General features: G+C 35.0%; 1 protein-coding gene across 1 annotated transcript; it reads left to right on the top strand.

Moving 5' to 3' along the window:
- The first annotated feature begins 269 nt into the window (after positions 1-269).
- Positions 270-14,962, top strand: LOC102701312 (serine decarboxylase 2-like). Its single transcript, XM_006663357.1, has 5 exons — positions 270-462; positions 5,808-6,039; positions 11,024-11,217; positions 11,298-11,431; positions 14,375-14,962. Exons 1-5 carry the CDS (start codon positions 270-272, stop codon positions 14,960-14,962), a joined length of 1,341 nt encoding a protein of 446 aa, XP_006663420.1.
- The last annotated feature ends 838 nt before the right edge of the window (positions 14,963-15,800 follow it).

Raw genomic sequence — 15,800 nt, 5'->3', positions numbered from 1 at the left:
CGAGAGGCTGGCACGATGTGCGCCCTATAAATCTGCTGCTTGAGATCCCAGTGTTTGCTGCACCAGCACTTCCTATATTCAAATCTCACTGACCTTTACCTCGTCCAAGAAGCAGAAATCGGCCCCCATCAGTCCCTTTGCTACGTTCATCTATCTCAAATTGAACAAGGTGACAATGTTTCCATTACATACATATATTGGGTCCGATGACTTGAGATGAATTGATGACGTCAGTCGGCTCTGCTCACATATCTCTAATGTGTCCAGCGATGGCGGAATCTGAAGATATTAACTCTGTCCTGGTTGATTCTGTTCGATCATCTGCAACAAGTGCCACGGACACATATGACATAGACGAGCCTCCGAAAGATGAGCAGGCTGCCACACAGAGGAGGCTTCGTATTGACAATCTCCTGGTGAATTTTAGGAAGCAGCTACAGGAAAGGTCTGCCTACCATCTTGGTATGTGTTCTAGCTCCGACATTTGCTGTTTAGAACATGGTAAACCACATTCGCAATGGTACCCTCCTTTTTGTCATTATAAGTCTTGAACCAGTAAAACAACATGGTTTTTTTTTACTAAATTTATCTACCTCTTTGGAGTACTAGAAAATGACATATAAAAGCATCTATCCTATAGTGCATAAACTCAAAAGATTCATTACTCATGGGACAAATCCGACGGATAGAATCATCTGCAACAAGATGAACGGCTCAGATCATCCATGAAATTGATATCATTTACTTTCCACTTTTGAGGCAGATCATGCATGCATGCAAATCATGCATACAAATCACGCATGGATGCAAATAACTTGCCGCGGCATGCTAACTAACTAAAATTGATTATAAATGAATGTTAGCCGTTGCTCTATCCTGGCACATGCATGCACATCCATCAGAGGTAGACAATTAGTCATCATACATGAATATTTTTTGAAAGAGTAATAAATCAAAGTCATAAAGAGAAAATCAATTTCATATAACACACACACATATATATATATATATATTATATTATATATGAGTTTTATTCCATCCTTCCTTTTATACCTCGAGGTACTGGTACCTCGCAGTACCAAATCGTTTCTAATCGTTGGATCCAACAGTACACATCCTACTTAGCTAGATCTAATGCTGATAAACGATTTGGTACCTCAAGGTATAAAAGGAAAGATGAGAGTAAAACTCTATATATATACATATATATATATAGGTATATATATATGCATTTGTATATATCAACACAAATGATCAACCTTCCACCCTCAAATCTACTGCATTAAATCAAAAATAGACCGGATATTAATTAAAAAAATATATTATATATATAATCTAAAATTTTAATATATGTTCGGTTTGACAAAAAAGGAATAATTAGAGCTATTTTGCACACGGTGGTATTTATAATACTCCCTTATTATTTTTATATCACACTGAATCCTCGTTTAATCATTCGCCTTTTTCAAAGTTTTGTGCAAACATGAATATTATACGTCATTCATACGGTCCCTTTACTAATAAGGAATTGAATTGATAAATAAATAATATATATATATATATATATTAACATAAAGGGTCAACCATAGACCTCTAAATCAATGGTGAAATAAAAATAGACCAGTTATTAATTAAATTATGAGAGAAATTTATATATATATATCTATATATATATATTCTAATATTTTTATATATGATCGGGTTGACAATATGAAATAAGGAGAGAAATTTGTTACACGGTGGCATTTGTAATACTCTCTCGGTATTTTCTATATGAATATATCAACATGAATGAATCAACGGTGTCAAATTGAAAAAGAACGAGTATAAAATTAATTTTGTAATATATATGTACATATATTATATAAATTTTAAATATGTATGTGTTCGTATTGATTCATAGGTAATTCCGGGAGCTATTTATTACACAGTTCAATTTGTACTACTATGTCCGGTTTTTAAGCGCCATCAAATTTGGGATCTATGGTTGACTCATTTATGGTTGACTGATTGTATTTTTCAAATTTTATTGAAAATATACAATATCATAAGGAATTCGTAAAATAAATAAACAACTTTTTTGGGTCCAAATTAATTAATTTATTTAAAAATTATGTGCATATCATGTAATATATATGAATTGAAGTGGTTGCCGGTCTGCAGTTGTGAAGACACATATTAGTTATTTATATCACATTGTTGAATTTTGAATCTTTGTATATTATATGTTATTCCTATAGTCCCTTTACTAATAAGAATCAAATTCATAAATAATTTTTATATGTATATATTTCACACCAATGGTCAACATAGACCTCTAAATTAATAGCATGTGGATGGTACACATATGTCCATAAAATTGCTTTTGTTGAATATAACTATGGATAAAATTGTGCAATATATGAAACGTAAACTTTATTTCGATCCTTTGATTTTTATTATCAATATCACCATATACTAGCACATGTATGTTTGATTTATTACTTGAATCAAATTAAGTTGCAATTAGACCTATTTTGGTAAAAATAATTTTTTGGTAAAAATAATTTAACTAACAAAATCAAATAATATATGAATAAAAATATTACGACACCGTAGTGTTAGCACAGGTATATTGCTAATTGATTGTAATGATAAAAAATGGCATTCCAAACGGGCACGTCACGAACCTGTACAACTAACAGCGTTAGTTTCTAAGTGAACCGACACTCATGACTTCATAAGTTGTACGTAGCAAAGAATCTCCAGGAGCATGGTTAAAATTTGATTCTCCAAATCTCTATTCATGCATTTATGTAAAAAGATTTTATCTCTAAATTAGCGTATAATTTATCTCTACTCTCAAAATCCTAACAGTCAGTTACCACTATCCAAATCTTGAAAACTCGGATGTCTCTAATACACTCTCCATATCTACTCTTTTTATTTCATCGAAAAATATGGATCTATTTCTATGAGACCCATGAATAGCTAAATAGCTTAGTGGGAGGAAGACTTGTCATATTTGACCATTCATATGATATATAGTAGTGTGTTGGCTATCAATTTCTAATATAGTTGATAGAATTTAATATAAAAAGGTCATTGGATTATTCTGTTCCATATGCTCTAAATTAATTTATTGCTGAGTGGGATCTTGGGAGGTAGTAGATGCATCATGAGTGGAACATTATAAATAGTAGGTAGAGACAGTCATTCTTTAGTGGTGTTTTAGTATAGTAATGAGAGGCTGCGTTTCGTTGCCAAAAAAATTTTGGGAACATATCACATCGATATATATGGTCACACATTTAAGTATTAAACGTAGTCTAATTATAAAACAAATTTTAGATTCCGTTTGAAAACTGCGAGACGAATTTTTTGAGTCTAATTAATTCGTCATTAGCAAATATTGGTTACTGTAGCACTTATAGCTAATCATGTACTAATTAGGCTTAAAAGATTCATCTCATGATTTTCTCTATAACTGTGTAATTAGTTTTAATGTTTATATATATTTAATGATTTATTTAGATGTCCAAATATTCGATGTGATGTTTTTGGAAAAAATTTTGGGAACTAAACAGGGCCAAAGTTGAGGAGGGTGGTGGTTGTCGGTAAAAATGGCTTTGTGTAGTATTGGAAATGTATTGGACGGTCAGTCCGCTACGTGATACTAGATGTTTTGACACCGTTAATTTTTTTATACATGTTAAGTACTCGTCTTATTCAAAAAATTTACATAATTATTAATTATTTTTATATCATTTTATTTATTGTTAAATATATTTTTATGTATATATATAATTTTATATATTTGATAAAAAAATTGAATAAGATGAATAGTCAAACATATATTAAAAAAAGTCAACGACGTCAAATAACCACCATGTCTCACGTAAATGCATCCCTCTAGGTATTTATTTTCATTTTTTGTCTCCATTGTTCCCTCCTCTCGATTTTTCTGTGCCACCGCCCTATTTCTCGTGGAAAACGTTTACTTTCCAGCGCTACTTCTCAGTTCCCCCCTGTTCATTAGTTTCATTGACAGTAAGAATTTTACTGTATTTATTTTTTTTGAGATTTGTGTTAGTAAAAGATTTACTTGAATATGCCGGATAAAGTTGTGGCAGCTACAGAATTCCATATATAATTGTAGAGGTAACTGAGTGGGTACCACTAGATACCAAGATTTTATATAAAATTTGATTACTCTTGATACCTATGATACTAGAAGGTACCAAATTTTATATTAAAAAAAAATGATACCTTATCTTATAGTATGTTCTCAGCTACCGTAAAATTGCTTATAATCGTATACATATCTGTACTGCTGGCTTTAGCCAAGGTACTTTACGGTTTAATTAGTACCACCACTAACACTGATTCGTATGGGCCCATGCCGTTAGGTTATATGTGGCCCATATTTACAGCACTACATAGAACATAATAACGGGCTCAGAGACTCGGAGGGACAGGGTCCACACACACGTCATACCCTTTTCTGTGTGAGGATTTTTATGGGGTGGGTCTAATCCGCGATTGGTCGCGGGAGCGTTGCGCGAGCGAACAGATCGTTGCTTCCACCTCTCTTCTAGTAGGCCGACACGCCGCACTGGACCAGCGCGAAATCGACCGGGCTGCCGTGCCTAGGCGGAGAGGTCTAGTTCGCGACCGCTCCCATATATACGTATAAAATTTTTTACACGTAAACTTTATACATGTAATTTTATACACGTAAATTTTATATAAGTAAACTTTGTATATATACACATACACATATTAAAATTACATATACACAAAAAGTAATATATATAAATTTAAATATATAAAAATATTTATACATATAAATTTATATAAGTAAACTTTATACGTATAAAGTAAAAAAATACTTTACACATTGATGGGCCATGTTTGTTTTTCAGTGGGCTGAGTGGCTTCATGGGCCAGAACAGCACAGAGTGGGCCGGAGTAGCACAGAGTGGGCCGGAGTGGGCTCGCATTGGGGAGAGCACGCAAATTAGCCTTTTTGATTTTTATGACCCCTGTGCTCAGCGGAAGGGTGTTTCGCTTTATCTTTTCTGCTCGCGTTTATTTTTATCACCAACTTTTCAATGGAAAATTTGACTGCAATCTGCAATCCAGTAAAAATTGATATGAAATTATGAAATCTGAATTGAAAATTAAAAATTCAACTCAAATTATAAAAAATTGAACTTAAATTTGAAACTTCCCTATTATACTATGAAAACATCAACTCAAATTCAAAACTGTGTAAATTAAAACTTGCAACTCACAGTTAAAGATTTCAACTGAAATTTTGAAATTATTAACCTATATTTTATGCTCTATAACTCAAATTTCAAAACTATCAACTTCAAATTTTAAAAAATCCACTCAACCCAATTTTTTTGTGGAATGTCTCGTGATGTAGTAGAGTTTTGTTTTCCTTGGCTCGATTCATTATGCCGGGCTCATAACGTTTTTCTACTGTTGCACCCCGGGAGATTTGTAAAAATGAGTCTCCAAACATGTAGCGTTTGTAAAAATGAGTCTCCGAGTATGTGACATGAAAATTCTTAATCCTACACTAATGACTGCTCCATCATGAGTGCTGGATATCAACGATTGTTGTAGTTTTTAGACTATTTAAGGATTCTTCCGTAGTATTAAAAGCCTAAATAAAATTCCAATAAACCAAAACTAGATAAGTTAATTGACGAGTAGATTTAGTTCCGCACTATGGCTGCATTCTATTACTTGCTTTGGAAGTAAATTTGGGAAAATATGTCGTGTAATATAATATAGTATGTGGTTTATCTTGGTAGGCTATCCATTCAATCTGGAGCTGGATGTTGGTCCTGTCATCCAGTTCCAGAATTTTCACGTTAACAATATTGGAGATCCTTTCATGGAAAGCAACTATGGTATCCATTCTAGAAAGTTTGAAGTTGCTGTACTAGATTGGTTCGCCAACTTCTGGGAGCTCCCGAAAGACCAATCCTGGGGATATGTCACCAGCGGAGGAACAGAAGGGAACTTGCATGGATTACTAGTCGGGTGAGTACTTGAATTATTTATGGTGAAATATAATTTTCTTCCCATTTTACGTTTCCAATTTTAAAATGAGAAGGTGCAGTTAACCCTGTAAATTTATCAATCGTTACATACATTAATGCTCATTTTGAACGGTGGTTTCGGGCTGAGCCATGATTTTGAAGCGAACTACCGAAGCCTTACCAAGAAGCATGATTTGTACGAAACAGATAGGCCAAATGGCATATTTACCGATAAAAAATTATTTGTGAGTAAACAATTTATATAGGTATTGTTAGCGATTTAAAATTCAAGGCTGGAAAATAAACTTTGGTGCAAAAACATAAAAATTAACTCCAAATTTAATATTAAAAATTGGACTTTTGTCTTACCAGCATAATCATAAGCGAAAAGATTAGTGTTACCGAGACAACCAATAACTCGTTTGTTAATCCAACCATCTAATCATTAAGCATTATACGGACTATGATTTTGCTATAGTTCAAGAACTCCAAAATTGACCTAAAAGATATAATATGGAGTATGTTGGAAATAGATAAATACAACATGTCACAATGATTTATATTAATTTATTTGTAATACTAAGAAAAAGGTAAGTATTATTTGCTCTCTGTTGCTTTCTTTTTTTGGACGTTTATGATCTTCCATATATATTCTGAAAGTGGTACGTGACAATATTTGTTGGAATTGTATCTAGAAAGGTTGGCTCAACAGAGCAAATTCAATCATTTATGAACTCAATGCCAATATGATTTGGTAGTGTTATCCGTACAATTTTCTATGCTAAAAAGCGCGGACCTCTGAACTGGTGTTTAAAAGATTATATTACGGACCAAAGGAAAAACCAAGATACTTCTTTGTATCCACCATCAATTTTACATGTCGGGTAACGAAGTTCAAGTTCAGAAATCTTTCACCAACATACACATGGCGAATGTATAACGAAGGTTCGTTAGTGAGGTTCTTAATTTGAACTGAACTAAAATCATAAAGCTTAATTAGAAAGTTCCATGAGGCTATATCTAGTTTGATCTGAATAAAAGAATCCTATGCATGATTGCGTGCCTAGATTAGTAGAAAATCCAAAACAGGGTTCGAATCGTCCCATCTACAGTGTTGGTAATTATTGTGGTGTGTCATTTTCATTGTTTTGTGACTCCTTTTCCATCTTTACCCTAGGTTCATCACGTAATGCACATATTTTCTCCTACAAGGATTCACAGCCATCATCTTTAATCCCCTAAAAATTCTCCTTCATTACCTACATTACGTGTTATGTACATAGAATCCAATATATGTTTCTTTACTTTGTAAACAAAACAATAAAGTAATCCCATGTGCCAAGATCATCCACATCAAGTGGAGATGAAGCAGGAACCAAAACCTTGAGAAAATCTACAAGCCGGTGGGCTTGACACGGCTATTGCTATCATTTAAACCACCTTTTTCCACAGATTTGATCACATGAATGTCACATGGGATGAAACTGTTTCAACTCTTAACAGCATTATATTGGGAACACCACCGAGTTTCAAGGTTTTTTTTATGTAATTGCACTTTGTTCAATCTTTTTCCAGTACCATTGTGAGGACTGCATATTGGTCTCTTTAGATTCTTTTGTTGACTCTTCCATCATACTCGCTCTATGTTTTTTTATATGATACCGTTGACTTTTGCATCTATGTTTTACTGTATGTCTTATTTGAAAATTTCATTCAAATATGTAAAATTATAAGTCATACTAAAATTAAGTTCCTATGATAGTAAATCAAATAATAATAAAATAATAAAAAAATATTTTTTTATAAGATGAATAATCATATGTAAACATAAAAATTAACAGCATCATATAAAAAAAGATAGATGAAATATATTTTTGCAAGAAGCTAGTCACATTAAAAAGAACAAGTATCATGTAAACAAAATCACTCACATCATCATTTTTTAGTTACTACCATTATGACTAATTATAACAAGTAAGCAAATTATATAATATGCCGAACTATTGTCGCTCACCATCATATCTCTCAAACAATTGCACTCACCTCTCATATTACTCACTCTCTAACCAGCAATGTTCTTTTAATTTCAGTGGACACCATTTCACTACTACAGAGTTGATCTTTTAGACACCCCTTTATTTTTTTACAAGCCAACTCTTAACAGCTGCGCCAATAAAAGAAAGGTTAATTTCGCAGGATGTTAAGAGGTTCACAAGAGAAAAAAATCTTCTTTTCTCTCAGTGTTATATAGGTCCTCTACTCCTCTTCTTCTCCTCGGTCCTCTCTCACCTCCTCTTTACTGCATTGGATTTTCTCCCTGCTGTTTCCCCATGTCCTCTCACCCAGCACCATTGATGCCATAGATGGCAGCAACGGCAATGCCGACTATTGGATCTGCCTATGGGAGTGAGCGGCAATCTTCTCGGACAAACACATGAAGAAACAGAGCTCTGATGCTGTCCTGCCTAGACGGCATCTCTGTTAGCCCAAAACCTACACCCTATATTGCTAATATTTAATCGATCGCATAAATAAATCATGACACTGTAAAACGAAAGCATGGCAAGACATAAATCAACCAACATGAATAGATCTAATCTAAACATGTATGCGAAAGAGCTATACATGAATAGGTTAAACAGATACAGAACTAGATTCAACATAATTAACCTGAACCGAAGGTTGTTCTGAGGAGATTGAGCGCAGTACGAACGACTCGCGGCGTAGGATGTTGACGACGGTGAGCCGCAACCGATCGACGAGGAAGACGAGTCGTCGTGGACGAACAGCAAGCAGTCGCGCGGAGCGCTTCCCAAAAACCTTATTTACCCTCTCCCGGTGCAGGACTTCACGAGGGCGACGGTTCCGGAGAGCTGTTCTTCCGATTGCCGGTGCACACCGGCGGAGGGGATGGAGTAGACGATGGTGGCGGTGTAGCACAGAGGAAAAGACAAACCCTAGATTGTTTTCACGTGTGTTTGCGGAGAGGTAGCGGTTCGGTATATAGGACGTGTGATCAGTACGCCTAACCTATCCGGACTCATCACGCATGGAAAGATCCGATACGCCTACTATATCCGGACTCACACGTATGGAAAGATCTGATACGCCTACCATATCCGGACTCACACGTATGAAAAGATCCGATCAGTTTCAAAAACTAACACCAAAATTTTCATTTATCATAAGGTGGAGTTTTGTGATTTTCTAGAAATTAATCCTCACGTGGGCCAGCCCCTTATATAATTCCTAACACCCTAAAGTAGGACTATTCCCAACAAATTCCCCGTCACACATTGGTCCCCTTAGTGCTGACAAAAAAGGTGGCCACTCCCAAGAGATTAGATCGCTCCCGGGGGCGACGACAGTGGAAGCGTGAGAGCGGTGACTAGATTGCCCACTCTGATACCATGTCGGATAGTAGAGGAGGGAGAGAATATTGTGAATATTGGATCTATTGTATTGAGCCTCGGGGGGCTGGTATATATAGGAGTACATAGGGAAGAGATAAGGAATGATTATAAATATAGAAGGAGTCCACATAAATCAATCCTATCCTAATATATGACTGTAACTATGATATCTCTAACACTGACAAGCTCCACACACGAGGACATACGGGCCTCACACCCGCGGTCCACTAACTGGCCCAACAAATAGGCACACACTGGCCTCACACCTACGGTCCATTGGACTTCGGGCTTACACCATATGAGTGTGCACGACACTAGAGAGATTATGAGCTTAGCTCTGATACCACTTGTTGGCCCAAAACCAGGAGACATCGACCCAACCGGGAGGAGGCCTTTCTACGACCCCAAAAGCTAGCTTATAAGGTGAGAGACTCCTCCCCTTTTATGTTGGTACCATTCATCCTAAACTTTTAATGTGGGACTATTCCCAACAATATCTCAATTAGTACTTGAATCAGAAAAAAATGATTTATGTAATGGAGAACGGAGATTAATGCTAAAAACATGATAACATCTGGATCATGTTAAAAACAACTATCAGCCATCCTGAGATGCTGATTCCAATGGCCTTGAAGGGGTGAACTTACCTGAAAAGATCCATGCTAAAGTCTGTCTTTTTCATGAAACAACCATCAACAGCTTTTCAACTACTGTCAAAAAAAGTCAATAACACAATTGTCAATGGAATAAAGGAGAACCATTAGGAGTAACTGAAGACCTGAATTTTATCTGGATTGTTAGTAGATAAAAGTTAAAGAAATCATCAAAACAGCAGCCAGATTTATCCATTAACGTTCCAAAGTTCCTTTGTTTTTCCTCTAGGCAAGACTGATAGAGCATACACGAAATTTTCTCATTGAGGAATTTCCTCAAGCATCTAGTACACCAATAAGATGTTTCCTGAGAAGGAAGAATGCAGGAGTTTGATGAAACCATCTTCTCCTGTGGCCTTGGAAGCGGACGGCTCAAATGTGGATTGAGGTTGGCGGTAGAGACGGCAGCCACCGGATAGAGCAAGTTGAAACCGAGATATAACTTGAAACCGAATGCCTAGGTTAATACTGAAGCGACAAATTCATTCAGGGGGTGATTGTTGGCTTTTTAGGCATATTTCCAAATAAAAAATAATTTATAAATAAAACTTTACGATACATATTCTTAACGATATAAAAGTTAAGACTGAAAAATCAAGTATGGTGAAAAAACACAAAAATCAAGTTTAAATTTAATATTGAAAATTCAAATGTTGGCTTAGGAAACAGAAGCATAAGCACAGGGGTGTCAAAGTCTGCCTGAACTCAAGGATTTTTAGGCCTATCCAAACGATGTAATAAGCTAAAAAAAAGTGTGTGTTACTGATTGGAGATTATTTGTTTCAGGCATGGCAATTAAATTCATTATTAACTCTTCTTTTAAATTCTCAGTCAGTATTAGGTCACTTTCCCTTGGGCCTATTGATTATTTGTGTCGATAACAATTGACATTAGCATCCATGTATGTTGACTTGAATAGGAGAGAACTGTTCCCAGACGGTATAATTTATGCATCAAAGGACTCGCATTACTCTGTATTCAAGGCGGCTAAGATGTATAGAGCTCAATGCATCAAGATTAGCACTTCCATTTATGGAGAGATGAACTACGATGATTTCAGCTATAAACTACTCCAGAATTCGGGAAGGCCGGCTATTGTTAATGTCAATATTGGTTAGCACTTCCATCAAATAGGCTGAATTTATAACTTCTCAGTTTGTTCTATATATATTCTCAGTATCATGTTGTTCTAGGGACTACTATGAGGGGGGGAGTCGATGATGTTGATGAGGTCATAAGAACACTGAAAACGTGTGGATTCGACAGCAGATTTTATATCCATTGTGATGGTGCTCTTGGTGGCCTCATGCTGCCATTTATAAAACAGGTAGGTCTCCTTATTTATTTTAATATTGCAATTTTCCAGCGCTGTTTGTACTGTAGTTTATGGATGTTTTCAAGACACCCTCAAATTATTATAAACCGTCCATTGCTTTGGGTACAAACTTATATGGCCTCACCCCCTCCAAGTATATCTCCCGGGTTGACCTCGGCTACGCCTGTCAATTGGGCTAGGCTACACAGTTATGGAGAACGGGATGTTATACAATTTGGAAGCGGATTAAAATTATCGATATGACATATGTGTGCAGTTGTTACATCATTAAGTCATCATTGCGACAGGAAACAATGCAATAGGAATATCACAAACACTATGTGTTGTTAAATAAATATAGCACTATGTGTTGTAGAATTGTCCACAGAGCATAGTTCATACAAATACAACAAATTACTATGATGCTACCTATAACTACAAATGATAAATAATATAGTACCAAAGACAAGTATTTATAGTTCTACACTTCAATTATCAATATACAATACTTTAACATCATTGGATGGCTTGGGTTGAAGTTGTTTCATGGGCTAAAAGTCGTACTTTCCATATATAAAAATAACTATCGGATAATGCGTATCCATCACTCAAACCACGCCTCCATCCATATCTGCATGCCACTACCGCATCCAAATTCATATTTGTTAGATATCGAAAAATGTTTCCCATGTCCTCATTTCAGACGGATTCGAAGCAGATTGAATCGGATATGATCTGATTCGTTTGCACCCTTGCCACCACCCACAATAGACAGCAGTAGTCATTTCATCATTTGTGTTATTAGTCTATTTCTTCCACTTGTACCATTGACGTGATGTTATATTGATTCTATTTACATCTAACACCGAACAATATTTTTTTTCATTTTTAATCTGAATCCATATAATTTATGACATCCAAATCTTGTTTCCACTTTGTATTTGTATCTTCACACTAGCCACACCGCTCTGGTTCCATGTAAAAAATGTGGTGTAGGGCATGATATAACCACTATCCATATAAAAAAATCATGATATTTTAATGCATGTTGGGATATTGTTACTTCTATCTTAAACTCTACTAATAGTTTGAAGGACATCTTGAATGGATAGGCAGTAGGATACCAATCAAACACTACTCATATATGCATGAGGGCCATGTCCTGCTTCTCCAAAGCACAAACCAAACACCCTCTTACCCTTTAAATACTACAACTATATTTTTAATACATGATGTCTTTGACTTTCTATCACAGATTTCACTGCTCATCTTATATATTCAAAAATTGGTGTAAATATGTTAAAATTTAATTTAGAGTTAAAATACACTCGGTAATAAATTTAATCACAACCAAATATGTGATATAACATCAGCTTTTTGAATAACACAAATCGTCAAATGTGTCACAAAGGTCAATGGGATCGTCTACTAAAATACGAACGGAGTATATGATTAATTAATTAGTTTCTGATTACTCCTAGTAGCATCTCGCACAGAGCCTATTGCACTCTAGGCAAAATACAAATTTTAGGAAAATAAACATTTAACCAACCTGACTAAAACTTTTATTTTCATATTGATGGTTGTTTTCAAATATTAATAATCCATACAATTGTAAATATAATTGTAAACATGCAATTAAGAATGTGTTTCAGCTAAACCATACAACTAAAAGTACTGCATTCTATTTAGTTTTTGGATTTATGATTATGAAGTTTACAATTATAGTACTGTACCCCTTTTGGCTTCTCAATTTAGTAAGTAATTACTCCATCAGTTTTTTATTTAATGCCATTGACTTTTGCATCAACTTTTGACCACTTGTGTTATTCAAAACTTTTGTGTAAATATGCAAATTAAATTATGAGTCATGCTTAAAGTTCTTTTAGTAATAAATTCAATCATAAAAAATTAATAATAATTATGTAAAGTTTCTAAATAATACAAATGGTCAATTCTTGACCGAAAAGTTCAGGATGTCAACTAAAAAAACGGAGGGAATAGAACAATTGCCAATGTATTAAGCATTAGGTACAGATATAATTTAGTCGGTTCTATAGATCTTCCCATGAGTCTCATGACCACAGATTGTGGTAAAAATTTCGATAAAGTGGATGCGCTATTAATAATATCACGGAGTCTTTGTTTACATACACTAAGAATAAATTATTAATAAATTTGTAATTAATAGATATGAGCCTCTGCACATCTTGGATTATCAATTTAACAATTTTCCAGTTTAATTGCAAAAATCAAAACCAATTTTACAATATTGTAATTTATGTGAACTGTTCTTACATACAATCGGGTGTGATTGAAATGGTAATTTAAACTTTTGTATGCAATTAATATTTTAAACGTTTTAACACAAATAGTAATTGCCCATGGCATGTACGGGTTTTGGACTACAGGTGATATATGCTGATATGTTATAGAAGAACATAGAGTTTTTTATCCAATCACGTAAGAATTTTTTCCATTACTGTGAAAATTTTGATGTGGCTACCGAACGAAAATTTTTATTGCTTCAAGTACCCAGTCGAATTTGTTAAATAAGTGTGGTTTTCTGAAACTACAAAAACATAATACCCATGGTTATGCACCATATATGCAAAACCTCTGTTTTTTGTGTGCAGCTTCAAAACTGCAAAACATGGTTTTGCGTAACCTATTATTTACAAAAGTATATATGGATGACACTAACATTTTGAAAATATGTTATTCATTTATTGTCAATAAATAGACTTCATCCGCTCCTATGTTTTGAATGTGCACTAAATGAATAGATATATGTTTCAGATTGTTGCTCAGTCACAATAGCTAGTATAAGTATACCACTAAAATAAGGCATCACTAAAAACTAGTCAGAATAAAAGTTCTATCTTATTATATATACATGCTAGTGAACCGGTATATATTTCAGTTTGCAATCACTAACTCATTCTACTTCTTTAGGAGCCAAAACTGACATTCAAGAAGTCAATAGGAAGCATTAGTGTTTCGGGCCATAAATTATTGGGATGCCCCACACCATGTGGAGTTGTGGTGAACAGGTTAAAAGATATCAATCTTGTCATGTCGACAAACATTGAGTACGTTGCTTCAAGGGATGCCACCATAACAGGGAGCCGAAATGGCCACGCTCCAATCATTATGTGGTATACCTTGAAATGTTTAGGGTACAACGGTATTCGGATGAAAGTGACAACATGTATAAGAAAGGCAGAATACCTAGAATTTCTACTTAAGAAGAAAGGAGTAAGTACCTTGTTAAACCCTGGAAGTAGCACTGTTATATTTGAAAGGCCAAAAGATGAGGTGTTCGTTCGCAAGTGGCAGCTTGCATGCGAAGGAAACTTGGCACATGTTGTGGTAATGCCAAATGTCAGCATTAGACACCTTTTTAGATTTGTTGATGAACTTGCAGAGAACAGATATATAATGCTTCATGACAAAGAAATCAGTACCCCATGTGTTGCGGCCGACATTGGCCCAGGTAACTGCATGTGCAACCTTCACGGCAGTGCAAGATCAAGGCTATAAATTTCATCCAGTTTATACCGTATCATGTTGATCATTCTGTTGATCAAACTCACATGCCTGCCCTTCTCGCTCCCCTTATATGAATGCATAGAAGGTAGGAATTTAATATTTGAAGAAAGGTTTTCTAGCGATGATTGCTTACACTATGTTCCGAAGGGCACATTTATTCAGATGTATGACTCATTAATAATGTATTAACTCACGTGCTTAAATTGTTCACAATTTTTCTCTACCATATATGCCAATCAGATATGAAGTATTACCACTCAGTACTACTGAGAAACATATCATATATGATAAGTGGTAAGTGTCATCTCTGTCAAGTGAGGACCACTTATGTGATAGGTGTCACCTGGTATACGTAACTATCATAACTGACTAGTTCAAGGAAAAAGTTACATATAAAACCTCCCCAACTTGGTATAGCATGTGGGATGCTTGGATAAGGGGAATACCAGTGAAGTGTGTGTATTCATAGGGAAAGAGATTTCAAGAAGTAAATAAAGATCCAAAGATAACAACAACATAGTATCTTACTAGGTATATGACAAGACTTGGATTGCAATGTCTAGGTTTCCGTAACTAGTCAGATACAACGGTTTGGATATGGTAGATGCTTAGTCATAGTTGGTTAGGTACCTATCTCTTATAATTAACCTTACCCCATATATTTGGGGATATAGAGGTGTCCCTCGAGGACAACAGGTCTAATGTATTAGGCATCGTACATATTGTGCACCTTATGTAGGTTTTAGACAATCAATCTTCAAAGAAGCAAGGGTACACATTACGAGAACGAGCCTGGGTAACCCCATCCTTGCGGACTAGGTACAAAACA

This window comes from Oryza brachyantha, chromosome 11, assembly GCF_000231095.2.
Source record: "Oryza brachyantha chromosome 11, ObraRS2, whole genome shotgun sequence".
Taxonomy (NCBI): domain Eukaryota; kingdom Viridiplantae; phylum Streptophyta; class Magnoliopsida; order Poales; family Poaceae; genus Oryza; species Oryza brachyantha.
Note: the sequence above shows the minus strand (reverse complement) of the source record. Positions and strands in the feature narration are given on the sequence as shown.

Excerpts from the sequence above, each read along its gene's own strand:
- LOC102701312 (XM_006663357.1), top strand. The coding sequence starts at position 270 with ATGGCGGAATCTGAAGATATTAACTCTGTCCTGGTTGATTCTGTTCGA. Across the intron at positions 463-5,807 it reads AAGGTCTGCCTACCATCTTG|GCTATCCATTCAATCTGGAG; the intron begins GTATGTGTTCTA and ends TTATCTTGGTAG. Across the intron at positions 11,432-14,374 it reads TGCTGCCATTTATAAAACAG|GAGCCAAAACTGACATTCAA; the intron begins GTAGGTCTCCTT and ends CTACTTCTTTAG.